General features: G+C 49.6%; 1 protein-coding gene across 1 annotated transcript in view; it reads left to right on the plus strand.

Moving 5' to 3' along the window:
- The window catches only part of MYH11 (myosin heavy chain 11), a 123,520-nt gene that overhangs the window by 49,340 nt on the left and 46,612 nt on the right, over positions 1–27,568 (plus strand). Inside the window, exons 5-9 of the mRNA XM_058569970.1 lie at positions 13,528–13,630; positions 17,472–17,564; positions 20,279–20,342; positions 23,569–23,667; positions 26,516–26,659. Coding sequence (XP_058425953.1) covers positions 13,528–13,630; positions 17,472–17,564; positions 20,279–20,342; positions 23,569–23,667; positions 26,516–26,659 — 503 coding nt within the window. The remainder of the gene's footprint in view (positions 1–13,527; positions 13,631–17,471; positions 17,565–20,278; positions 20,343–23,568; positions 23,668–26,515; positions 26,660–27,568) is intronic.

The following is a 27,568-nucleotide window of genomic DNA, read 5'->3' on the forward strand; positions in this document are numbered from 1 at the left end:
GGCCAGAATAGTGGTCCCCCAGAGATCTCCTCATCCTAACCCCTGGAACCCGTGAACATGTCACGTTACAGGGCAAGGGGGAATGAAGGTGGCAGATGGTATTACGGTTGCTAATCAGCTGACCTTAAAATAGGGAGATTAGCCTAGATTATCCAAGTGGGCCCAATGTAATCACAAAGTCCTTGAAAGTAGAAGAGGAGGCTCAGAGGGAGAGGCAATGTGAGAAGAACGTACCCGAGATTACTGGCTTTGAAGATGGAGGATGCAAGGATGAGAACAGCCTCTAGAAGCCAGAAAAGGCAGAGACGTGTTCTTCCCTAGTGTTCCCAGAGAGAAACACAGCCCTGCTGACACCCTGGTTTTAGTCCAGGAAGATCCATGTGAGACCTCTGACCTCCAGAACTGTAAGATAATCAAGTCATGTTGTTTTAAACCGCCAAGTTTGTGGTGATTTGTTACAGCAGCCACAGGAAACAAATACACGTCCCTTCCCTCTTTACCCCTATACTCACTCCTACATCACTCATTATTCAACAGATTTTATGGGCCAGGCCCCATGGTGAGGACTAGGCATATAGGAAGGAATCAAAAATAAGTGGACTCTGCTCCTCAAAAGGGAAGATAGCCACTGGGACAATAATCACACCTTGCCTTTTGTACTCTTTGAATTTGCTGTTTGACTCTGTGAAGGTACTACTACCTTTTCAGAAACTAAATATATATATATACATTTTTAAAGTCACCTAAGTAAATGTGTACTTGCAAACTGTGAAAACTATGAAGAATGAGTTATGTAAGGGGCTAAGAGAACATGTAAATAGGAGGAGTTCTAACCAAGGAGAACAGGAAAGCCTTCTCCGCAAAAGTGATATTTCAGCAGAGATGGCAAAGAAGAGAGAAGAAGTTCCAGCATGTGCAAAGGCCCCGAGGTTGAATGGAGCATGTTCTATTTGAGAAACTGAGCAATCGGTTTGGCCAGAGCATGTCCCCCAGCAGGAGCTCTCTGTCTGATAAGAGCCATTACAGGACATCTAGGACCAGGGTTGCAAACCCAAGGGCCAATCGAGGCCAAGCAAATGACATTAATGTGTGAAAGGGACTAGGTGTAATACAGTAGGGAATGGTGAGGAGTGTGGTGAACTGGAGAGTGTGGCAACTGAGGGGCAGCTGCTATCCCTCTCCAACCCACCGTTGCCATGGGAGAATGTGGATCCAATGTTGTCAGACTCTCCTACATTTCAGTGAAAGCTGGAAATCTAGATTTTTGTGTGCAATCTCCAATTTTTAAACATTGGCACGTAATTTACATTAACACACGCACAGAGCACCAGCCAAATAAAATCCATTTGTGGGCTGGCTTTGGCCAGTGGGCCATGTGTTTACAACCTCTGTCCCAGCCCTTTGGGCCTGGAAGGGTCAGAGATGACTGAGCCCACGGTTCCAGCCACACACACAGTGGTTAGTTGCAAGAGTGGCAAAAAAATTTCACAGAGCGTCAAAATCTGGGATGATTCATTTTACTTAATGTGAAAGTAGATTCAAGTTGGTCTCAGTAATAATATCTGCCTTTGATTAACTTGTATTCCAAATATTGCTTTGAGGGGGGCGGAGAAAGGGGCTGGGTGATGGTTTCAGTGGGAATTGGGTCAATGACACGCAGCCAGGCTGGTTATGGCCGACATGAGCTGTGTGTGTCAGGGGTGGCCGTGGCCATTACAGATGGGGTTCAAGGTGAAAATAAACACCTGCTTATCTCGTGCAGTTGAGGTCTCTACCACCCCCCCAGAGACATGTTCTGGAGGGAGGGTGAGAATAGGACACGCCCCTTACAGCATGAGCACCTCACCATGCCGAGCACGTCTCCCTCCCGCATTGTCCGTGTGGCACAGTCCGGACCCCCGTGTACAGCTGGCATTTATGCAGAGAGGGTGCTGTGCAGGGCTGTTGTGTACAAAGTCATGGGTGCGTTACTTTGAGGATGTTATAAGGGACTTTTCAATGTTGACTGTCTGTGATTTTGTTGACTTATATGCTGCTGGTACCCAACCCCCATGTCAAATGAGACTCTTTCTGGGCCGGCCCCGTGGCTTAGCGGTTAAGTGCTCGCGCTCCGCTGCTGAAGGCCCGGGTTCGGATCCCGGGCGCGCACCGAGGCACCGCTTCTCTGGCCATGCTGGGGCCGTGTCCCACATGCAGCAACTAGAAGGATGTGCAACCATGACATACAACTATCTACTGGGGCTTTGGGGGAAAAAAAAAATGAGACTCTTTCTCTGCAGAAGTCCTTGGGGTCTCGTCAGAATCTAGGTTTACCCTTGGAGGTATGGCCTTGGGGCTGTCAACTGGTCATGTCATTGAGAGGCCCAAGTCATGCCACCTGGGTTTCAGTGCTGGCTCTGCCTGTTACCGGCTTGTCGCTTCAGGCACAGAATTTAACCTTTCCATGACTCCACGTTCTCACCTCTAGAGTGGGGAAGTGAGGAAGATAAAAATAGGACTTAATTCATAGGGTTGTTGTGAGGATTAAAAGAATATCTATATATGTATATATGAAAATGAGTGTATATGTGTATACGTATAAATGAGTATATATAATGTACATATGTATGTACATACAGAGACATATGCTTACACATACAAACATGCACACACACATACATACACATATCTATATCTGACTAAGAACCAAGCTACCCACATGACTAGCATGTAGGTCCTGGCGGAGCCGAGGTCAGAACCCACTGTTCAAGTCCAGCCACCTCATTTTTATAGAGGAGGAATTAGAGAGGTTAGGAGATTTGCCCAGAGGCACACAGCGAGTTCTCATCGACAGTGTGGCCTGGAGCTAAATTTCTTGAGGTCAGTTGGAGGGCCCCACATCTGTTGGCCTTTCTCGATGAGCCAGCAACAGCCCCCACCGGCCCCCGCCCCGCTGTGGACCGTGGACATCAGGGAGTGAGGAACGGCTGGCACCTTTTGTATTTAGTGCAGCACGCCCATGCTGGCTCAGTCACTCAGGGGGCGTGAGCTGAGACCTGGGTGACGAGAAGGAGCCAGCCCCCGGCAGATTTTGAGAGAAGAGTTTCATGTGGCGGAACAGCAAAGGCAGCGGCCCCAAGGTAAGAACCATTTGCCTTTTGGGGGACAGAGAAGGTCCGAGGCGTGGGGCGCAGGGAGGAAGGAGGTGGGAAGGAGAGTGTGGTCAGGAAGGCGATCACGCAGGGCCTCGCAGGCTCGGGTGAGGATGTGGACAAGAGGTGGGTCAGACGGTTCTGACCATTCAGGGAGGCCAGGGTGCCGCCTGGGGACGTGCTCTGACGCTGTCAGGGTCTGGGGGCCTGCCTGAGTCATCTGGGAACAGCGCCCTCCCCTGCACTCCCCACTTGGGCTGCTCAGACTAAGTGGCAGGAGACGCCGGCCTCGGGCTCTTCTCCCCTCTAGGGGAGGTGACTCAGGCCACCAGCTGCCTTCTGTCACTCTCCCCTGGGGCCAGCGTTGACTCTTGTGAAACTCTGGGGCTTCCTAAGGGTCTGCATTGGGTGCTTCCCCCATGGCCCACGTTCCCTCCCAACCAGGCCTCCGACTTCGACCCCGCCTCCCCTTATCCCTTCCACCTTGTTTTTGAGGAAGAGCTACTTTCTGGCAGAGGCCCGCAGGATTTTGAAAGGTGTTTTTGATGACACAGCGCAATCCTGAAGGGGCGCAGCCCTCTGGAGAGCAGCGCTGTGGTAGGAGGTGGGGCCCTGGAGGCACAGATCGAGGTTCGCTTTCCCGCTTTGCCGCACGCCAGCCATTTGTTCTTGGGTAAGTTGGTGAAGTCCGCAAGCCTCAGTCTCCTCATCTGTGGAATGGGAATATCAACTGTTTCTGCCTCCCAGGGTCGTTGGGAGAATCAAAGGAACAGTGTAGGGGGAGAACTGAGCACAGTATCTGGCACATCGTGGGTGCCCCATAATTGTTAGCTGGTGTTCTGATGCCCTGGTGGGGGTGAGTGTTAGCAGAGTTCTGCCGAACCTTGCTTGCTGGAGGCACCATGGTGTACAGGAGAGAAACCCAGGCTTAGGAGTCAGAATACCGGCTGTGCTAGAACCTCTGCTTGCACAGCTCCAGGGGTCCCGGAGTTAGACCCCTGTGATTTTAGGCCAGGAGTCAGCACACTATGACCCACGGGCCGAATCTGGCCCTCTGCCTGTTTTGTAAATAAAGTTTTATTGGAGCACAGCCACATCCATTCATTTCTGTGTTGTCTGTGGCCACTTTTGTGCTACTATGGCAGCGTTGAGTAGCTGTGACAGAGACCATTTGTACCCCGAAAAGCCTCAGATATTTACTACCTGACCCTTTACGGAAGAAGTTTGCTGACTCCAGCTTTAGGCAAATCAGTTAATTTCTCTCAGCATCCTTTTTCTCTTCCATTCTACCATAAAGACAAAATTAATGAAAATTTTAAAATTTAGGGGCTGGCCTGGTGGCATAGTGGTTGGATTCATGTGCTGCACTTCGGTGACCCAGGGTTCGCAGGTTCAGATCCCGGGCTCGGACCTACGCACAGCTTATCAAGCCATGCTATAGCAGGCGTCCCACGTATAAAGTAGAGGAAGATGGGCATGAATATTAGCTCCAGGCCAGTCTTCCTCAGCAAAGAGAGGAGGATTGGCAACAGACAGTAGCTCAGGGCTAATCTTCCTCACCAAAAAAAAAAAATTTAAGTTAAAATTTAAAATACATATGAACAGATATATGAACACATATATATGAAAAAAAAATATATGTTTTTTCCGCTATAAGAGTAATACAGATAAATACCTAGAAGTGAACAATAGGAAGATTTCACCCACAGTCCACTCCCCAAAGTCTAGTACCAATAACCCTGGATGTAGTTCCTTCTAGGTTTTTTTTAGGCAGTTTTAAACATGATTGTGATCTCAAAGTATACATGCTTTTTTCTCCTCCTTTTTTCCACTTAGCATTCCAACAAAATCATGTTTGCATGTTATTTACAAATATCCCTTTTGAATGACCACTGGTCCTCCATGGAGTTATTGAACCACTTAACCAGACCCAAAATGTCAGGCTTCTAGGTCATTTTAAAATTTACCCTTGAACAGGGGCCGGCCCCGTGGCTTAGCGGTTAAGTGCGTGTGCTCCACTGCTGGTGGCACGGGTTCAGATCCCGGCGCACACCAATGCACTGCTTGGCAAGCCATGCTGTGGCAGTGTCCCATATAAAGTGGAGGAAGATGGGCACGGATGTTAGCCCAGGGCCAGTCTTCCTCAGCAAAAAGAGGAGGATTGGCATCAGATGTTAGCTCAGGGCTGATCTTCCTCACAAAAACAAAAACAAAAACAAAAATTTACCCTTGAACAAATAATATCATAGTGACCAACTTTGTTGGCAGAACTTTTTCTGTGATTTCTTGGCTTGTTTCTTTGAGGACGGGTCCCCAGAAGTAGGATCATGGAAACAAAGGTTATACCTGATGTTTAAGCCTCCTGATTCAGGAGTTGGGTTTGAAAAAAAATTTATTTGGGCAGGAACGGGAGGGAGCAAGCCATGAGTCGTGTCTCGCCATGCTCATTTGCCTGGCACGATGGTTCTGATTTGGGCTGTATGTGCACATAATTATGAAATTAATAGTGTTCTTTAAATGGAATCTCTTTTTAAAAATAAGATGTTTATTTTGAAATAGTTTTAGGTTCATAAAAGGTTGCAAAGATATGCAGAGCTCCCGTATCCCACATCTGACATCACTGTGGTCCATTTGTCACATGAAGACCCTAACATTGGTACCTTACTGTTACTTAAACTGTGGACTTCGTGAAGATTTTACTAGTTTCTCCACTAACGTCCCCTTTCTGTTCCGTGATCCCATCTAAAATACTGTATTACGTTTAGCCCTTGTCTCCTTAAGCTTTTGTTGGCTGTGACAGTTCTCAGACTTTCCTTGTTTTCCATGACCCTGACAGTTTTGGGGACTGCTCAGGGATTTAGGAGAACGTCTCTCAGTGTGGGTTTGTCAGATGTTCTCCTCATTAGACTGGGCTGTGGATTTAGGGGATGAATGGCACAGAGGTAATGTGCCGTCTCCATCACATCATGTCAGGGGTACGTGATATTCACATGATATTAACGTGAACGAACACTAGTGATGTTCAGGTTGTGTCAGCAGGGTTTTTAACTTCCATTTCCTTCTCTGGCGTTGTCCCAGGCAATGATATCTGTGAAAATTATTGCTTTACTGTTCAGCTTATACATTTTCTGACCAAGTACTGCCTAAAACCATCTGATCAGGTACCCCTGGTGAGAGTTCCACTAGACCTCTGTCCCCAAATTTGGCCACATATCCGTTCCTGGACAACTTGTTCAAGAGACTTATGGCCTGGCTTCACCCCCAGAGACCCTTGACTGAGTGGCCTGGGGTGGAGCTGGGGAAACCTGTGTTTTTATCTAGTGTCTTGGGCGTATGTGAAGCAGTTGGGCCAGCTAGCAAGCTGGCGGGGATGGGAATAGTTGTCATGGGTCATCCACACAGGGGAGGCCGGAGGGATGGCTGAATCCGAGCTGCACCCCTGTCTGCTTTGGGGTGGAGAGAGTACTCGGTGGGTGGGGGTCTGGAGGGGGGTGTCAGGAGCTGTCTCCACCAGCAGAGGCACCTCCCAGATCAGGGATGGGAGCCGCAGCACCGCCCTTCTGTGGACCATTGGGGAGCTCAGAAGGGGTGAGACACACCAGCTGGGGGAGGCCTGGAGGCCCTGGAGATTCCGACGCACGTTTTGCTGCTAGAGTGTCTGGCTCATCCCCCAGGTTGCTGACCCCTGGGTGCAGGCCTCGTGGCAGAAAGCCTTCTGAGGCCCCCTGGGGCCTGTGGGGGTTGACAAGAGGCCCGCCGGCCTTGGCTCCGGGGAGCCGGGCTGGGAGTGAGGCCGCCCTGGGGTTGGGGTCCTCAGACTGTGAGCCACTCTCCTGGCTGAGGGAGTGAAGTGGGGGTGGGGGCCTTTGGGCCCCTGTCGCTCCTAGGTGACACTGTGACAACACTTGGACGCCCTGAGAAAGGCAGCATGAGGCCACTTTGGCTGCAGGACAGGCCAGGTTTTCGTTTTGGAGGCGGCCGGTGTGCTAGACAGAAAAACACAGAGTCCTGGGCTCAGCCCTGGCAAATTCTCATGATTTGTCCTCAGGAAGCCACTTGCCCTGTCTGAACCTCACTTTCCTCATCCGTGAAATGGACAACCACACCCACTTCCCAGGGTGGTTGTGAGGAATAAATGAGTTAATTCATAAAAACGCTTAGCATGTGCCTGACAACATCATTAATGCCCAATTATTACTTATAAGTTGTTTTCGAAAGTTCGCTCAGCCCTCAGCCATGCTAAGTGAAAGCAAGGAAAAAAGTATGGGGTAACAGACAATGAATGGGAGCTATTAATACTCATCATAACCATGGCCATGATTATTTTATCTTCATGTGTTTTTAGACATGGCCAGTGGATCTACAGCTGGCTGCTTAGAGACATTCATTTTATCCCCAGACCGGGATATACAAATGCAAATGCTTACGGGAGCCTGGCAGGTAATAGAAAGGAATGAAGTGGGCTGGGAGTCACACTAGCGAGTGGTGGAGACTGCAGCAAATTGGAAAACACACACCTGTTCACAGGAACAGCTGTGCTTCTGCCCCAGACGATCTATCCCATGGGAGAAGAGTGACCCAGTGTTACCAGAGCTCATTGGGTTTCTTTCCTTCCCAAGAGAATCCAGAACGCTGGATTTTGTAAAACACAGTGGTTGCATTCTGTGTATGCTGGTCTGCCCTTGCTTTTTCCACTCAACAGTATATCTTGGAGTGCATTCTGTCTCATCATGTATAGATCAGCCTCCCTCCTGGAAATGCTGCATTTTGTTAACCAAACCCTGTTGATCATAACTGTTTGTTTCCAGACTTTAAAAATATATATAGATATATATACAATTGATCATCATTATTCACTGATTTCATATGTGCAAATTCATCTACTCGCTAAAATTGATCTGTAACCCCAAAATCAACATTCATGGTCATTCGAGGACATGCGCAGAGCAAGGAAGAATTTGGGTGGCCTGATGCACACGTCCCAGCCGGGGTGGAGCAAGGCTTAGCTCTGCCTTCTTGTTTCAGCTCTCAGGCTGTAAACAAGTGTTCTCTTCATGGTGTATTTAGTGCCATGTTTCTTGCATTTTTGTAGCTTTTTCTTGGTGATTTCGCTGTTTTAAATGTCCCCAAGTGCAGTGCTGAAGTGCTGTCTAGTGTTCCCAGGCCCAGGAAGGCTGGGATGTGCCTTGTAGAGAAAATACATGTGTTAGATAAGCCTCATTCAGGCACGAGTTACAGGGCTGTTGGCCATGGGTTCAATACTAATGGATCCACAATATGTGTTAAATAAAGTGTCTTTAAACAGAAACACACGTGACACAAGGTTACATAGTGATTGGCTGATGAAAATATTGGGACCAGCAGCTCAAAGGAACCTATCTGTATATGTCCCCTAGGAGCAATGGTTCAGTGTTCATTAATTCAGTGTTTGCAGCGACTTTATAGAACGTAACTACTGTGAATAACAAGAATGTGAATAACACACGTATACCTACATGCACACGCGTGCGTGCACGCACACACACACACACACACAGCCATGCACTACATGACGACACTTCGGTCAACGACAGACTGCATACACGATGGTGGTCCTGCAAGATTAGTACCATCCAGCCCAGGTGGGTAGTGGGCTACACCATCTAGGTCTGTGTAAGTACACTCTGTGATGTTCACACAATGACGAAATCGCCTAGCAACACATTTCTCAGAACGTATCCTCATCATTAAGCGATGCACAACTGTATATATTTTTTTAACCTCTAACTGAAATTTAGTTTTTCTTTGAATTAAAAAAATGTCAAGAGGGCCGGCCCCGTGGCTTAGCGGTTAAGTGCGCGTGCTCCGCTGCTGGCGGCCTGGGGTTCGGATCCCGGGCACGCACAGACGCACCGCTTCTCCGGCCATGCTGAGGCCGCGTCCCACATACAGCAACTAGAAGGATGTGCAACTATGACATACAACTATCTACTGGGGCTTTGGGGAAAACAAAAGGAGGAGGATTGGCAATAGATGTTAGCTCAGAACCGGTTTTCCTCGGCAAAAAGAGGAGGATTAGCGTGGATGTTAGCTCAGGGCTGATCTTCCTCACACACACAAAAAAATGTCAACAGGTCACATTATTAACAGTATTATTGGGCCAGCTCCATGGCTGAGTGGTCAAGTTTGGCACGCTCCACTTCCGAGGCCCGGGTTCGGATCCCGGGTGTGGACCACTCATCAGCCATACTGTGGAGGCATCCCACATACAAAACAGAGGAAGATGGGCACGGATGTTAGCTCAGGGCTAATCTTCCTCACCAAAAAAAAAAAAAAATAAATTAAATTAAAAAGAATATATTTAAAAAAATCCCAAAACCAATATTATTAACAATATTAACAGATATGAATAGTAACTGGCTTTGTTTCTAGACTTTTGCTCCTACAGCTTTCTCTGCGTGTTTAGAGTGTGGATAACAAGTTCTGAGTGCTAAGGAATTCTAACCGCCGTCATCTTGAAAGTGGAGCCTGCTATCTGCTTTTCAAAACTGCTTTTCCAGCTTTTCCCCCAAATGTTCCTTACAGCAAACTCCCAAGGTTGGGAGGACAGACGCAAGGCAACAAATATTTATTTTGCACCAACGGGTGCCAGGCAGGTGTTATAAAGTGTTTTATATATATTCACTCATTTAATCCTCATAACAATTATTTAAGTGCTTTTATCATACCCATTTTATAGATAAGGAAACTGAGGCATGGGAGTGGTTAAATGACTCGCCCAAGGTCATACAAGTGACTGACAGAGCAGGGATTAGAACTCAGGCAGTCTCGCCTTGGAGCCCATTGTGCTGATTGATGCTGTAGGGGAAGGAGGCATTGCTTCTGCCTGGGCGCAGTATTCAGAATGGAGGCAGTGCTTATCAGGGCTTTGTGGGATGTGTAGGAGTTGGACAGCACAAATGCTAGAGTACCTCACCGGCTGCAGGGGTGGGAGTCACATGAGCACCAGGGCCTGAACGGCTCTGAGATTCAGAGCCAATTTGGCTTTGCAGCCAAGGGCAGACCACAGGCTGAAACAGGCTTGGAAATGGTGTTCAACCCTGGGAGCCAGGCCCAGCTATGTGATTTATAAAATAATGCAAAATGAACATACAGAGCCCTGTGTTCAAATTTCAAGATCACAGCATTAAACCAAGCACAGGGCACTCCTCAGAGTGGTCCCTGTGGGACTGCACAGGTCGCGCACCCATGAAGCCGGCCCTGTGGGGGTTAAGCGACTACTGGGTAACTCCTTCCAGCCACTGGGGCGGGACTGATTAAAAGGACTTGGCAGTGGGGTGATTACAAGTCCAGGAGGCCTTATATGGTCACCAGTCCAGGTCCTCCTCCAGGACGGTGGGCTGGGCACCAAGTTCCCTAAGACCCAGGACGGAAGGTTAGGGTGCTCAGCCCAGGAACGCGTCTTCACCCCCAGAGGTCAGGGGTCAGAAAAGCAAAGATATTAATGTTTCTGAAGCAGCCCGAGCGCATCAGTCTTCAGACACCCTGAGCCTGGAGCTTGGCCTGTTTTCTTTGGCAGAACCTCCCAGGACAATTTATTTTTATCAATAAAACTTGGAAATGTTGAGCCAAGCAGCCCACGGGGAGAAGCAGATTCCCAGAGTGTGTCCTCCTTCCCCTCCGTTGCAAGGGGGAAGACCAGGGCGCGGTCATGCCAGCGTCTGTGTCGTAGCAGGGAGGAGGCGGGGAGAGGCTGCAGACAAAAGTGGAAAATGAGGAAACTGATGTGGACAGGCGAGGGGGGCAGTAGTGGTCCGGGGACACTGTGTGTGCAGCCATCCTGACTCTTGTCCTAGATCTGAGTGGGCTGGGGACCACCTACATAGGTGGCTTCCCGCACTCAGCTTTCTCTCTTTCCTCCTGCTCTATCAGCACCTGGCCCCATCAGTTTGGAGTGATGTCTGTCAAGTGTTCTGACATTAACCTGATTGAGGTAATTCATACTAAAGTGTAAATGACTGAGTGGCTTGGTTCATTGGTCCCTGGTTACGTTTTCAAAGAGCCTATGAAGGCAAGTGAAGACTCCCAGAATGTATAGAACTCTTTGATGGCATGGGGTCGGGGCTTCCCTCTGTCTTTCCTGCATTCCGTCCCCTGTTCTTATCAAAATAGAAGGGCAGTGGGCGGAAGATGGGGTCTGGCATCAAGTAGACCCGTGCTCAGATCTCGCTGTTTCTCTGTTTTCTGTCTATGTGATAGCTGGAGCAATTTACTTCAACCTCTCCAGCCCCAGTGTCCCCAGGTGGGTGATGGGAATACTCAATAACTGTTTCATTAGGTTGTTGGGAGGATTAAATGAAAGCATTTATGAGCCCAACGACTAGCATTGAGAAGCCCTTCAGCGAACATCAATTCCTTTCCCCTCCTTTCCTCTGGCCTCAGAAAGCAAGTTCCTAGAGGGTTGGGCCTGTGTCATGGAATGACTCGGCAAAATGTAGTGGAAAGAGGCCTGATTGCATTGGAATCAGAGAGCTGACTTTCAATTCTGCCTGTGCCCTTGCCTTGCTGTGTGACCTGGGGCAAGTTGCTTACCCACTCTGGGTCAGAGTTCTTCTTCTGTAACATGGAAGTGGGATGTCTTTTCTTTAGGATTGGGAGAGGGAAGGGAGATAGTGCATGTGAAACAATTAGCACAGGGCTTCCCTCCACTCCCCCAAAAAGTCAATTCTCTCCTTAAAATTAAAAAAAAATTCTTTTTGTCTGGCCTCAGTTTTCCCCACAAGAAAATGGGGACAATGCCTCCATTGTCCGCAGTTCATGAAGTGCCTCTGAGACCACGTGAAATAATGTGGCCGTTGGGAATAAACACCATGAGGAAAGGGGAGAGGACAGGGCTGATGCCGCGTGAGACACTCTGTCATTCCTGGAGATCAGACCCTGTATTTCTGGACAGTGGGGCCCTAGGCCGAGGTCCAGCAATTCAGGGCACGTGTTTCTTTCTTCCTTTTTTTTTAAGCATGAGCAAAGTTACTAACAGGCCCTTGGCAGGGCAAATTAATGTCTTCATGTCCTAATTAGGAAAAAGAGCAGGACGGCACGAGCGCTGGTGGCACTGGTTCAGCGGGAGAGCCTTGAGCAGACCTCAGGGTGGACAGATTGTTTTCCAGAGTTAAAAAAAAATTCTCTCTTGTGTTTCAGAATGTGCAGTGAGCTCAGAAAATGAGAGTCTAGGCAAAGGGAGGCAAACAACAAACAAAAAAATCCAGAGGTGAGGATGAGAAGGGAAGAAAGTTTTGGTTGAGGGCCTGTCCTTCCCTTTTACTAGGAGTGGTGGGATCAGAGGAAGCGTCTGGAACCGTTGGATGAAACAATCTCACCCTGATGATCTCTGCTTGCCAGGAGAGGCAGCTGGTTCAGGAAGGCCATCTTGGTGAAAAATCTACCACTCATATTCTGGGAGTGCTCTTTTGATGAGGCAAACGGCCCGCGGATCTAAACCCAGCGGTCATTTACACTTTAGCATGAATTACTTCAACCAGGGTTATCCTTTGACCCTTGACTGAGATCATTAGCTAGCCACCTGACAATCAGAGTAGGGTTCTCAAGAGAATGAAGGGGCTTGTATCTGCCCAGTGGCTGTTGGGATAACCAGTTTTTTTTTTCCATAAGGGGAGCTTCTAAAACTTTTACCTTAGGTCCCGGTACTCTGAGAGGTACTTATGTCCTTCCTGGAAGGCAGCCTCTTGCCTGCTCTTTCCGTCTCTAACAAAGCTAATGATGTCTTAAAAGTAGATAATTTGCTGTGAAACTATTCTGTATGATATTCTAATGGTGGATACCCGTCATCAAACATTTGTTCAAACCCATAGAGTGTTCACCACCAGGAGTGAACCTGATGTAAACTGTGGACTTTGAGTGATAATGATGTGTCGATGTAGGTTCATCAGTTGTAACAAATGTCCTACTCTGGTGGGGGGATGTTGATGATGGGGGGGGCTGTGTATGTGTAGGGTCAGGGGGTATATAGGAAATCTCTGTACCTTCTGCTCAATTTTGTTGTGACCCTAAATCTGCTCTAAAAAGTAAAGACTATTAGGAAAAAAGTAGATAGTTCCACATAAACCTAAGTTTGGATGTGGGTAGGAAACATCAGATTTTCTCTTTCACACTTTTCGTCTGAATCCTTTCCTGCATCTTCTCAGGAGGAGTAGATTGAGATATTGGACGAGGGGTTGAGGCCCAGCCCAGCTCTGTACCAGCGGCAAGTCACTTCTCCTCTGGGAGCCTCGGTTTCCCCATCTGGCAAATGGCCGTGGTGCCGATTATCATCCCGCGTGGCTCATGGAGCTGTAGACGGGTACCACAGAACACCTGCCCAGGGTTGTTTCTGATGGTCACTGTTCCCTGTGTCTTTCAGAGGCGAGTCTGGAGCTGGGAAAACTGAAAACACCAAGAAGGTCATCCAGTACCTGGCCATGGTGGCCTCCTCCCACAAGGGCAAGAAAGACACCAGCATCACGGTGAGTGGCGGCTCCCGCGTGGTGGCCCTGCCTCAGCAGGAGGGGTCGGCTGGCGGCCTGACGGAGGCACAGCAGAGCACGGGGAGGGCCAGCACTCGCGCCGGGGGACCTCGGGCCATGTTTGACTGTCCCCCCCGCCCCGACAGCTCGTTTTTCCACCTGGGTGGGCCACTTTGGGTCTGGACAGTTCCTCGTCTGGGCCGGGATCGTTGTCCCCAGGGGTCCTGCTCTGTGAAATGGGACGAGCGCCCTCCCCACCGCAGTGAGCGGTGTCACATCAGGACGTCTCGTAGTGGCCCCAGTGTCGTTTTGGACCGGGTAATTCTCTGCGGTGGGGCTGTCTTATGCGTTGTGGGATGTTTAGCAGCATCCCTGGCCCCTCCCCCCGGTTATGACAACCAAAAATGTCTGCAGACGTGCCAGGTGACCTCGGTGGGGGGCACAGCCGCCCCTGACTGAGAGCCACCGCTTTAAACGCATCTCTGTCAACGCCTGAGTCGTGGCACACCTGTGGTTCCTCCACATGTCTCTCCCACTGGGGCCTGGGGACGGGAACAGGGCTGTCCCTCAGCACGTGGAATGTGGTCCCATGCCCTTGACGGAGCATCTGCTGTGCGCCGGCCACCGCTAGGATAGGGTCCAGCCGTGAGGCCGAGAGGCGCTGTCATTCTAGTCACTGAGCCTCCGGACACTCGAAAGACGGAGAGTCATCAAAAAAGCGTGCAAGCGCCGAGACACAGTTCAGTGAAGGGCTTGGAAGGAAAAGAAGGAAAAGAGCAGGTTTCTAGAATCATCCCTTCTTGGGTCCATCCTTCTCTTCCTCCTTCGCGGTCTTAGCCCCGCCTCGTCTGTCCCAGAGAGGGGGACGAGCCACGGGGCTGCGTGAAGGACTTGCCAGCGCCTCTGTCTAGGGTTTGGGGTGGGGAGCTGGCAGCATGGAGACCCGAAGATGGCCCGGGGTGTCGCTGCTTCCTGCCATCCTGGGTCTTGCCTCCAGCCGTCAGAGGCGACTCTGGAGCAGCCACAGAGACCAGCTTGTCTGGAGGTCCTTGGTGATCTGGGGTGGACGCTGGTTACCCTTCTGGAACCTTCCTCCCTGAAACAAATACAGGAACCCAAGGTCCAGCATTTCTGAACCATCTCTGGGATGGTGTGTAGGAACGAATAGCCCCAAAGTTTGCGTGGCGGTTACTTACTGCTTCCCACTGCTTTTCTCTTCCCTAGAATAGTCAAAATAAGAAATAATACTACTTAATAATAATGACTGATGTTTATCAAGTGCCCGCTACGTGCCAGACACCTTTTTCTCCGCGCATGTAAACACAGCTCAGCCAGCATCTCATCCGACACAGTTGGGGAGAGCCCCCCGGGGCCCCAGCAGGTGCACAAGCCTTTGAAATGTTGGGGTCTCTAAGAAATTAGAAAAAGGAGTGAGCGAAACAGAAAGAAAGGACACAGCATCCAAGTCGCTGCCGTCCGCCATCTCTTGGGGGTCCAGGCGGCCCGGGAGGGGCTGAAGCGTGTGTTCTCCAGCCCCTGATGTACGAGTGATTGCAATAACTCTGACGTTTGTTTTATACTGTGTTGTTTGACCACAGCAAGGCCCACCTCTTGCCTACGTGAGTAACTGGGAGTGTTTTCCTGGTGTGTACGGGAGGCATGGAGTGATCTAGAGCTGCATGCCTCTGTTGCACCCACCGAGTCCCGTAGCTGATGATAGAATGGGCGAGGCCCCCGAGTTTCACAGCACAAACCAGCAGACGCACCCAGATACTGTCCTGCGGGTGCGGGTGCCAGCGCGGCGTGCGGGGACACGGCTGCCACCCACGGGACTCCCCTTGGGGCCCCCGGGGTGTCCTCCAGCCTGGAACAGATTTCCCTGGTTCAGAATGAACCCCTTCACCCCTCTCACCAACGCGTCCACCAGCAGTGCCCCTGACTGGAACAATCTAGAGACGTCTGTCCCATCGGATTGAGTGTTTTAGGACTGTCTGGCCCTAAAGCTTCCCTGGCTTGATTGACAGTTGATGACACCGCTGTGGCATGCCTCCCCCCCGCCCCCCCCCGCCATCATCCCTGAATATCTCCCTGAGCCCTGTCCCCTGTGCACTGGTGTGTCCTCGTGCATGCGTGTGCAGTGCGTGTCTGTCTTTGCATGCCGGTGGCTTGACACAAGGCCCCAGGAGTCTTGGGGTTTGCGATGCACTAGCTTCGGTGGTGCGGTAAGGCCCCAGCTATGCAACACACAACCGGTCCTGCTCGGACCTCTGCAGACATAAACTCATCTCTAACGCAGAGCTTGGGGAGCTGGCATATGCATCCCCGCCTGGAAGAGACCGTCAGGGGTCCTAGTGTGTACCAGGATCACACTCCATCCATCTTAGTTAGACCCTGGGCGGCAGTGTCACGGACGGATCTGAAGGAGAATCAGGATTCTTATTTGGGATCTGCTCCTGTGTGACCTCAGCCACGTCACTTAACTTCTCTGGGCCACAGTCTCATCATCCATAGAATGAGCTGTTTGGACCAGATCCCCACGTTTAAAGCTCTCCTGAGAAGGAGCTTTTGGCCCCACCAGCTGGAATTCCCATTCTAGAAAGGGAACCTTTTTCCGGGGGATATTGGGAGCCCAAGTTTGTGCTGACAGAAGTGTCTTCTTCCCACTAGCCACAGAAAGCCCATTGCTCTTGTAAATTTCTACAAGTCCCCATTATGGGGATTCCGTTTGTGGCTGGGATCGTCACAGAGATGACACTTTTGTTTCATCTCCTCTGAGAGCTGCAGGGGAGAGGGATGTGGATAAACACACTCATAAGTGCATGGTAGCTTCCTGCCTGTCTCTTTAGGGACAGCTACCCACAGTGCCCCCCGGGGTACAGAGGAGCAGGGAGAAAGCTGTGTGCTCCCCTTTCCCGTCTAGAACCTTTCCCAGCTGCTTTGCAGCCCAGCCCTGCTGCCTCGAAAGAAAGGACAGGAAATCAGCAGAGAGGAGAAGGGGAAAACCCTCAGAACCCCACCCTTCCCAGGGGAGCCTGGAGGAAGAACTCGCACAGGGAGGCCTCTGGGCCAGGCTGCAGCCGCCACGTTTCGGGGCCAGGCAGAGAGCAGCTCCTCACATTCCCGGCATGACTTACCTTGTTGGCCCTTTCCTGCCACCATTAATCACGTGACCGCGTGTGTGCACAGGAGCCCCTCAGAGGGGACCGGTGGGCTGTGTACAGTCTCAGCTGCATTTAACCTGATGAATGGAGCTCAGGCAACCTGCTTTGAAGCTTTGTTCTGCAGTCGGTGAAAAGTATTCCCGGTGGGTTTGCGCCTTCCTGACTTGTCTTCCATGGGAAACTTCAGAAAACTAATCCCAAGAAACGAAAAACTGCAACTTTTACAAAGTCGTACTAAAACCATCAGGAGAAGGCTTGTAGTGGTTTAGCTTGAAGGAGGCTGCTTGTTAAACAGGGGCAGCAGCAGGACCGCCATGGACAGCAGGGCAGGTTGTGCACCGCACAACCCCATGGAGCATCATTCGCTGTGGTGTAAATGGTGTTGTGCAGTGGAGCAGTTCTGAGTGGCAATGATGTTGCGCAGATGAGCAGGCCCTCTCTAGGAAAGAGTGGGCTTCCCAGGGACCAGATGTCCTAGCTATAAGAGAGCCCAGCCAGCTGCTTCTCCTCTGAAATCCTCGAGTAAATCTGGACGCTGGCACCGGGGTCTCAGAGCGGGTAGGAGGTAGGATAGGAGAGGACCTGTGAGTTAAGGGCAGTTTGGAGACGACACCCGTCTCGGGCGGAGCTGTCGGTCCTGGGGTTGCTTTCTCCAATAACTAGATGTGCATGAATTTTAGGGGGAGCTGGAAAAGCAGCTTCTGCAGGCGAACCCCATCCTGGAGGCTTTCGGCAACGCCAAAACGGTGAAGAATGACAACTCCTCGCGATTCGTAAGTAGCAGAGCCACACGGGCTTTCCGGGAAAGGCGCGGGGCCCCGGTGTCGTCTCCTGCCTAAGAAGGCAGAGAGTGTGCGCGCAGGGGCTCTGAGGCGGAGGGGATGGAGGCATATCACAGCCGCATTTGCTCTCCATCTGCAGCCCTGTCCTGACCTTACAGCCCTGCAAGGGCTGCTGCGGCTCCTTCCCTCGTTCATTCATCCGCTGTTCATTCAACATTCATTGAGCGTCTGCTGTGTACCAGGCGCCCTGTTAGGCCTGTGACGTTCAGAATTCATTCAATAAATATTTACTGAGTAGTAGGTGCTAGACACTTATAGCCAGTCCTCATTCATTCATTCAGCAAAACACAAATGGAGCACTGACTGTGTACCAGCACACATCTTTCAGCAAATATTTATTAAGTGCCTACTGTATGCAGTCATTCCCGTAGGCATTTTTACAGACACCGTTCTCTTTGTTTTTTTTTTTTTATTTGCTCAGTTAATTTTTATTAAGTGTCTACTGTATACCAGACACTGAACTAGGCTCACAGGATTGCGGTGAACAATTCAGATGTGGTTCCAGCCTTTGTGAAGCTTGTGGTCTAGTTGAGGAGCCGACAGTCAACGAGGCAGGAGTTGTCTCCTTCCAGCACGTGCTTCCCCAGGCTCCAAGGGCCTCCCCTTTCTCACTTGAGCCTAATGGAGGCAGGAGAACCCAGAAAGTGGGTAGTTGATGACACTTAGACAAAAATCATTCTGTTGTACCAAAGAAGTGGTGGCCTCTGTAGGAGAGTCAGAAAGATATTTTAAGGAGGAAATTCTGAGGACAGACTGCATTTGCTGATTTGTGGGTGCCCCTCTGAACTGTAGCTCCCCGGGATGGGACCCTGTGGAAACCTCTGCTCTGCCCATCTCGAGCTGCTCTGCGAGCATCCCTGTGTCCTCTGTGTTCATGCGGTGGTCCCCAGCCCTGTCAACCCCAAGACCCACTTTTTATAACAAATAATTATGCCGTGTCCCCTCCTTGCCTTTCCTGAAATTAGAGTCATAGATAACATCACCTCCTTCACACGTCAGATTAAAACAAATCAGCATCACGCCCTAATGTTATATGAAGGAGAAATAAAATAATTCATAATTAAAATGTGCCTTTCAGCATATCAGTGCTCAGGCCAGACCCCATAAGAAGACACAGTGAAATAGTCAGACACATTTATATCCAGAATCACTGTGACCGTGACAGCCAAATATGCAGACAGATACAAGGGGGTTTGTCTGGGGGCTGGTGCCCTGGGATGGGATTTTCCAAAATGATGACATACTCTTAGGACAGCTCTCAACCAAAAAACAATTTGCTCTTGACTTACACGGATGTGACATTCTTACATTAGAGCAAGATTTAAAATTTTTGGTCTGTTTTTATCTAAAAAAAAGCGGTAGGTTCTAGGCTCAGCTAATTGCAAACAGGTTTTTCACCTCTGTGGATGTCAGGTGGGACGTTTGAAAGTCACGGGGGATGTGGCTAATGCTTGGTGCCTGGGACTCTCCGGGTCACTGCAGGACCCCGCCTCCTTCGCCCCTGTACACTAAGAGCAGCAGCGCCCCCATCATGGGACAGCCCAGACAGTCCTTCCCCAGATTTCCAAAATCCCGGTGGTGGGTGTGCTGCCTCCACCGAGAAGCACTGCATTTGTGGGTTGCAGTCCAGGGCAAAGTTTCTAGCATGTCCTAAATGAGAGCCAATTCAAAGTTAAGCTCTCAAAATGTCCCCCGCTCACTGGTGCCCATGCCTTCTCCGGCAGGAGAGAGAGGGATGGTGCCAGGACCGGCAGGTTCTCTGTTGCAGTTGCAATGACTTCGGTTGTCCCAAATCCTCCTACTGTCTTAGTTCCTGATGGAGAAAGTATGAGGGTTTTGTCAAGGCCTGAGCAAGCCGGGGGGTGGTGTCCACACAGGGGAATGCCTCCCGTCATGATGGGGGGAAAGGATAAGATCCTCAGTCAGCTATGGAGAAAGTTGGAGAAGGGCCCGCGCTCTAGATGCGGGGCCTGGCCGTCCTTGGTTTTGTGGGTCAGCAGAGGCAGAGGGCGGGTGGACATCCTCTCCAGGTGGAGGGACGAGGAGCCCCAGGGCCGGGGTGTGGCCCCCACCTGCCCGCAGAACCTCCTCTGCAGGGCCCTTGGATAGGTGGCTCCCGGGGGTCACTGTTGCTGCTCGCCTGTCCCAAAGAGGATGTCTAATTCGCAGCTGGGTGAACTTGGGCCTGACTGACTGCGGAGGCCCAGATATTTCTGGGCAGGGGCCAGGGAGAGGGCCCTCCAGCCACTGGGTGTGGCAACCTGCCTTCCACTGATGGCTCTGCCTCTTAGGAGCACTGTCACATTGGGCAGGTCACACGAGCTCTCTCAGCCTCCGTTTCCCCACCTTTAAAATGGGGATAGCTATGGTGGACTGAGGGTCATTGTGAGGGCCACGTGAAATTGATTTGTGCAAGTGTTTTATAAGTTCCTGTGTCCCTGGAAGGCCCTGGATCGTCCCGGCTCAGCAGATGGTGCATCCTTCTGAGGTGCTGACCTGAGAGACTCTGAGCGTTTGCAAGAACCTCTCTCTGTGTTTTTTTTCCTGCCTGAATGCTCTCTGACGCCTCTCCCCACTTGCCTGCAGTGCGGGGTCGGGGGCTGAGGCTGGGGAGCCGTCCGTGACCTGTGTTTTCCTGTTGGCAGGGCAAATTCATCCGCATCAACTTCGACGTCACGGGGTACATCGTGGGAGCCAACATCGAGACGTGTATCCTTTGCTGAGTCTGGGCCGCATGGCACCCCCCTCTCCCGCGCCTGCAACCAACCTCCTGCTCAGAGCCTGAGGCGGCCCAAGAAGGGCGCGAGAGCCACCCCTCTCTCCTCAGGCTCTTGGGTTCCTTCCAGAACAAATCTTTCCTGGGGTTGTTTTCCCTTAAGAGCCGGCATTGTAGTGCGGTGGTCACACAATGTGGACCCGGGGTTTGAACCCCAAACAGCCTGTGGATTTGATTCTGGGTTGACCTCTCCCTAGCTGAGTGACCTTGGGCTAGTTACTCAACTGCTCTGTGCCTCATCAGTGACATGGGGATGAGAGTAGTCCCTGCTTCATAGAGGTGTTGTGAGAATGAACTGAATTAATTCACATCAAGCTCTTAGAACCATGTCAGGGACAGAGTAAAGGCTGGTGGGTGTCGGCCGTCCTGGGATCTTTGCTTCATCCTTATCAGGCCAGGGTCCCAGGCCAAACCCAGGACCCCTTGTCCTTCTTAGGGAGCTAGTCTGTGACCAGTTCCAGCCCACACATAGGAAATCGGTGGAAACAGAACTTTCCTGGAGGAACAGCCGTGCTGCAGAGAAGTAGGGCATCTCTCTTGAGAGTCTGGATGGTGAAGTGGAGCCGAGTTAGAAATTTCTGGACTCGGGGACCAAGTCAGGGACCAGTGATTTATCAACTTAGAGGCATTACAGGTGCCTCTCAGGCTCGAGGGCATTGTATTTTTTTTTTTAATAATTTTATTTATTTATTTTTTTCCCCCAACTATCTTTTGCCCAGTAGATAGTTGTATGTCATAGTTGCACATCCTTCTAGTTGCTGTATGTAGGACGCAGCCTCAGCATGGCCGGGGAAGCGGTGCGTTGGTGCGCGCCCGGGATCCGAACCCGGGCCACCAGCAGCGGAGCATGCGCACTTAACCGCTAAGCCACGGGGCCGGCCCCAAGGGCATTGTATTTTTATAGCTGCTTGGGGAGCATTTCCTGGCCAGCGGTGGGAGCCGGGGGAGTGTCTGGTTGCATTTTGGAGCCCAGGATAAGAGGGTGGACTTCGGCGTGGCACAGGTCTGGGTCTAGTTCTCAGCTCTGCCCTTTTAGCTGTGGGGCTTTGGGCAAGTCACTTACCTCTCTGAGCCTCAGTTTGCCACCTGTAAAATGGGGATGCTAACAGCACCTATTTGTTTAATTTAAACTGCGGTTAAATGAAATGGCGTGCACAGCCCTTGGCCCAAAGGGAGCAGCTAATATGTGGTGGCTATTATGTTACTGTTAACCTTCGTCATTTTCTATTTTAATCCACCCCAATTTTTTTCTCTAGAAAATCGATATTCATCTACTGGTGTCAAAAATCTGTTTTCATTTAGAGAAGCACCCACAGCAAATTGTAGCCCCTTAAACCCACACGGAAGAACCAGGCTCTGTTTGACGTTACCCACATCAGCCAAACCCGCACCTCTGAAGGACAGAGAACTATCATTTCTTCTCTGTGCCCCCGAATCCACTGGATTAGATTGTGTGTCTCCCCTGCTCTATCATGTCAGGTCGTGTAGACTGGTGTCTCTCTTCAAGGCCTCTTATAAAACAGGTCCACAAATTCTAAAATCCAGAAACTTCTGAAAACAGAAACTCAGTTGGCGGCAAAACCTGACCTGAGCCCACGCAAGGCTATTTATAGTCTCTTTATCCCCCTCAGGAGAATGTCGATGTGTTTCGCTGCAGGAATATCAAGGGGCTGCCTCGGAGTCATTGAGGGTGTTATGATATTTACGATATATCCACAATGGGCTGTCCAAAATCTGGGAAATTCTGAAACTCCTCTGGCCCAAGGGTTGGGAAAAGAGACTGTGGAACTGTTGCTATTTTTATCATCATTCACTTTATTCGGGGGTTGCTGTGTGCTCGGCACCACCCCCCGGGCCCTTGGCACACAGTATCTCATTGAATCCCGGCCCAGCTCTGGGAGGGGGGGCAGTGCCCCTTCAGGGGACCCCAGCCATGCCCCGAGCCCCCACCCGGATGCTAATGAGCAAGAGTTGGGCTCTGCTGGGCAGGGGGTAGTTCTGAGACTTGAAACTTACGGTAGCAGCTTCCTGTTTGCTTTGTGAGAAGCAGGCCCCAGGCCACCAACCAGCCTCAGATTTTCTGAGAGCAGGTGCCTAGCTCTGCAGGCTGAGACCCCCGCTGTCCCAGGGCTGCATGACCAGCCCACCCACGGAGGATTCCTGTCCCAAAGCTTGTTCTCCGGCCCCTGCACGCATTTCTCGGCTCTTCATTTCCTGTTGACAGCAAGTCCCAGGCAGAGCCCCCATCCCTCCGGCCTCCCCTTCCTCCCTTTAGCTCAGTGGCCCGCAAAGTGTGGTCCCCAGGCCAGCAGCATCTGCATCAGAGAGGAGTCTGGTAGAAATGCAGATCTCAGGCCCCCCCCCAGGCCTGCTGAGCCAGAACTCTGGGGGAGTGGCCAGCAACGTGGGTTTTAATGGTCCCTCCAGGTAATGCCCGTGCACCACGGGAGAGGCTGAGAACAGCTGCTTTCCGTCCAAGGCTGGCACCCAGCTCTGTGAAGCCCAGCCCCTTGGCCGGGGTGTTTTGGCCGCCACAAACACCTGGCTTTGCCACTTCCTAGCTGTGTGCTTTTGGGAAATGATTTTCCTCCCCAAGCCTCAGTTTCCCTATATTGAAAATGCAAATAACATTCACACTTACTTTCCAGGATAGTTTGTGAGGCTTAAATGAGACAATGCACGTCAGACCCTTAGCACAGGGATTACTAAGTCATCGAGTGTGTGATTATTTTTACCCTGTAATGTCTGAAGACAGCTCATTCTGCGGAAGAGGAGTTGGGGGTGGTTTGGGGGAAATATCTCATTACCTTGCCCTCCCCCACCGTGTTTGTCATCCCGGGGTCTTTGGACTCCTGTCTTTTTATGCTTTTCCTTTTCCCTCTGTTCCCCTCATTCCTCTCTGGGCCTGGGCTGCCAGCAGCACCCAGTGGTCTCAGTTTGTATCCGTGAGCCAGAACTGGAAGGTCGACCGTGTGAATCGGGCGTGGAGGGCTTCCTCTGCCCGGCTCTAAGGCTCCCCAGAACTCTCCAGGGAACCTCTCCCGGGGCCTGGAGATTTCCGCTCCAGCAGCCGCTTCGCCAGGGCCTGGGGAGAAGGTTAGGTTCCTGCAAGGGGAACACTCATGGTTTCCCTGGAATTCTTAACTCCTCCCAAACCAGATCTGCTAGAAAAGTCACGGGCGATTCGCCAAGCCAGAGACGAGAGAACGTTCCACATCTTCTACTACCTGATTGCTGGAGCCAAGGAGAAGATGAAAAGTAAGTGACAGCAAGGACGAGTGTTGGGAGTCTCAGCCTCCCCTTTCGTCATGATCCAGGGTTAATCGATTGGCTATTAAAACAGAGTCTGAGATCCTGCCGGGCCAAGAACTATATCTTTTGGCGGCAGATGGGTAATTCTTGATCTCCTTCCAGTGAGGGAGTGTGGCTTTTGTTACAGTCGTTTTCATTCACTGACACCTGCTTTGAGACATAGTAGACATCGAGTCCAGTGAGATCTTAGATAATTAATTAATCAAGTCCAGTTAGACTGGAAGACGTCTCAGCCAATGAGACACAACCTGTGCCTTCCAGGAAAGGAGAAAATTGCTGTATTTGCCGGTGTGTAAAACTTGCAAGTCTATAAGATGCAATTTTATAAGGAATTTGGAGGGGAAGTAGAACTAAGCGTGTTTCGTTATACATGTTTTGAAAGCAACTTTGAAGTGGCCTTTACAGGGCAGGGGTCAACAAACTTTCTGTAAAGGACTAGATAGTAAATCTTTGAGGCTTTTTGCTGGCCACACGGTTTCTGTCACCTGCTAGCTCTGCCACTGTAACGCAGAAGCAGCCAGAGGCAATACGTAAACCAATGGGCATTGCTGTGTTACAATAAAATTTTATTTATAAAAATAGGCAGTGTGCTGTAGCTTGCTCACCTCTGTTGTAGGGAAAAAATATTTTTTTTTGTTGAGGTATAATTGACATATAACAACATTATATTAGTTTTAGGTGTATAACGCAATGATTTGATGTTTATATATATTGCGAAAGGATCAGCACAATAAGTCTAGTTAACATCCATCACCAGTAGGGAAAATATTTTACCACATAAATACAATATACTGCATACCAGATTCCGGTAGGAAATTATACTTTCTGGACATACAGTCATTTACTAACTCTGAAAAGGACATACAAAATCACATAGCTGATAAAAGGAATATACCAGTGAATATAGGTACATAGTGTGGTCTACATTCTAGTAATGTTTAAGTCTAAGATTTTATGAGAACAATACAAACCTTGCTTCCTATCAGTCTTGTGGCCAACAGTTAGTTATTTTGCTTAAGAAAATTACCAAAGGATGTGCGGGCTGGTACCTTTGCTGTGAGGAGGTGTATGGCAGGGCTCCGCCACTAGGGGGAGGCATCATGCATTATTCAATCTCCTTGATGCTTGGGCGTCTGGAGCATATAGGCTATGAGGTGGAGGAATTTGGGGTAAAAGAGGGGATGCTGAATGGATGGTGTATGCTGGCCAATAGGCAAATTAGCAGTTACGGTGTGGGACACCACGGGGTGGCCCAGGGAGAAATGCTTATATCCCTTGTCCTTCCACTTGGCACCAAAGTCAACACTTTGGTTGTTTGGTAACTTGGGTTCCAGTTTTGTGCTGTCTCTAATCTTCCAGAAATTGGGCAAGGGAAAGGCTGACAACTAAAATTCCCAGGGACCATTTGTATTCTTGATGATAGATCTTGGAAGAGGTTAGGCTTTTAGAGAAAAATTCGGATATTTGTAAATTCATCTGTGTTCTGAATAATGAAGTCTTGGCAAAGACCCAAATCCTGTGACTTTAATCAGGCGTTTCACTTAATCCAAAGGCTTGAGATAACTGGTAAGCTAGGTCAATTTAACCTCAAATTGAGGTTAGCGTCCAAGTGACTTGACCCATAAAAGACCTTCGTTTAAAAAGAAAAATCTCTCGCTGACTTCCTTCCAAAAGTATAATCACATCCAGTCTAATTAAAGACTGATCTGGAAGAGGGTGTCATAAAAGCCAATAGTGCAAGAAAAAGAGTAGCAATTATAAATTTGGGGGAGAAGGGGGTGGGGAGCTGAATAACAAAGGAATGTAACCACAGAATACAGAGGATAATATTTAATAAATGTAATAATATAAACAAGGAGTTGGCAAATGTTTTTGCTAAAGGGTCAAGATAGTAACCATTTTGGGCTTTGGGGACCATATGGTTTCTGTTGCCACTGCTCAACTCTGGCTGCCATTGTCGCGTGAGAGCAGCCAGAGAAAACAGACAAGGGAATGGGAGTGGCTGTGTTTCAATAAAACTTTATTTAAAAAAACAACCAGCAGACCAGATTTGCCAGCCTCTGATGTAAACTTTATCTGTTGATTCAACTAGAAATAGCTGAAGGAGAGGGAGGATGGTGTTAGAGGTAGATGTTCATCCACCATAGGAAGAAGTCAACAGATAATATCTAATTTCGACATATCCAGAAATAGCCTATTATATATGATATATAAATACAATATTATCTATAGTGAGCCTATTATATAGAGAGATTGTGGTGACTACCAGAAGAAACAGCTGAAAGAGATAAAGCAGTGATTGTAGGGTGAGGAAGAGGTAGGACAGGGAAGGTGTTTTTATTATAAGCCTTTTGGTAGGAGTGGATTTTCCAAATTCATGTGCATGTATGATTTTATTTTACAAAATTTAATAAGTGGATGAATAAAGATTGATCTAAATTTTCAAACAGCTTTGTTACTGAAGGCAGGGTGCCTTTGGGCAATTGAGATGAAGGTGTCCCTTCATCCAGGTAAATGCAACCCCACGTCAGGGGTCACGGCTTAGCAAACAGAGCCAAAGCTGGATTTCAGCTGCCAGGTACCCTGTGGCAGTGCACAACCTGCACCACTGGATGAGGCCGATGATGGCTGGTGAGGATATCTGTGCAATGATGCAGAAGGAAGGTTTTGAACCATCCAAGTCTTGGGAAAGGGAAAGAAATTAGGATGGCCCAGAGCCTTTGTCAGGTGCCTGTCTCCCGTGGAAAGTAGAGTGTGTCTTCCTGACCACTTCCCCATCTTCCTCTCCTTCTAGACGACTTGCTTTTGGAGGGCTTCAGCAACTACACATTCCTCTCTAATGGTTTTGTGCCCATCCCGGCTGCCCAGGACGATGAGATGTTCCAGGAAACCGTGGAGGCCATGGCAATCATGGGCTTCACTGAAGAGGAGCAGCTGTGTAAGTCTTCATACTTGGAATCTGGGTGCCGGCGAGGAGATGTGGATTCATCTCTTGGTTCCACTGGAATCAGTGAGGGACTCTTCTCTGGTCAGGACAGATTTCTGCTCTCTGAACTTCCCGCCCTCTCAAAAAAAAAAAAAAAAAAAAAAAAGAAGAAGAAGGAGGAAAATGAATATTACTTTAAGTGGTTTATTGGTATTTTAGAAAAGTGGCTGCATAGGTTAGAGCTCTTTCAGTTACAAGTGACCCAAATTGGCTTAAGCAAATGGAAGGTGATTCACTCTTAGAGCTGAAAAGTTCAGGGATACTGGTTTCAGGTACAGCAGGTTCTAGGGGCTCAAAGGATGCCTCTAGAACCTGGTCTGTCAACATTGTCTTTAGGTAGGCTGCACTTTCTTGGCAGCAGAATGGCTGCTGTGGCTCCAGCCTTTACATCCTGTGGGTTTATGTCCAGCAGAATTTCTTTCCCTTTTGATTCCCTGCTTGAGTCCCTGAATGGAGTCTCATCGACTCTTATTGGTTGGCCTAGGTTGATGTGCGTATTCCTGAGCTACTCATTGTAGCTAGGGTTGTGGAAAGCTCTGGGTGGCTTAGGTTATGGTCTCTATTCCATTCTTGGAGCTGGAGGTAGAGAGATAGTTGGCCTCATCAAGAACATATGAGCAGAGGATAGGGGAGGGGGAGTAACTGAGGCTTGGGCTCTTCCTGGAAAGTTCTGGTGATAGATGAATATTGATCAATATCATCCACCAATGACCAAGGACCGCATTTGGTCCTGAGAACAGGACAGATCAAAGAGATATTCTTGCTTTCCACACTGTGCTTCAAGAAACACTTCTCTTTCTGGGTTAGACGTGCCCCAGTGTTCAAGGTTAATCTCTTTTGGAAACACCAAGACGAGATTGT

Source organism: Diceros bicornis, chromosome 26 (genome assembly GCF_020826845.1).
Source record: "Diceros bicornis minor isolate mBicDic1 chromosome 26, mDicBic1.mat.cur, whole genome shotgun sequence".
Lineage (NCBI taxonomy): Eukaryota > Metazoa > Chordata > Mammalia > Perissodactyla > Rhinocerotidae > Diceros > Diceros bicornis.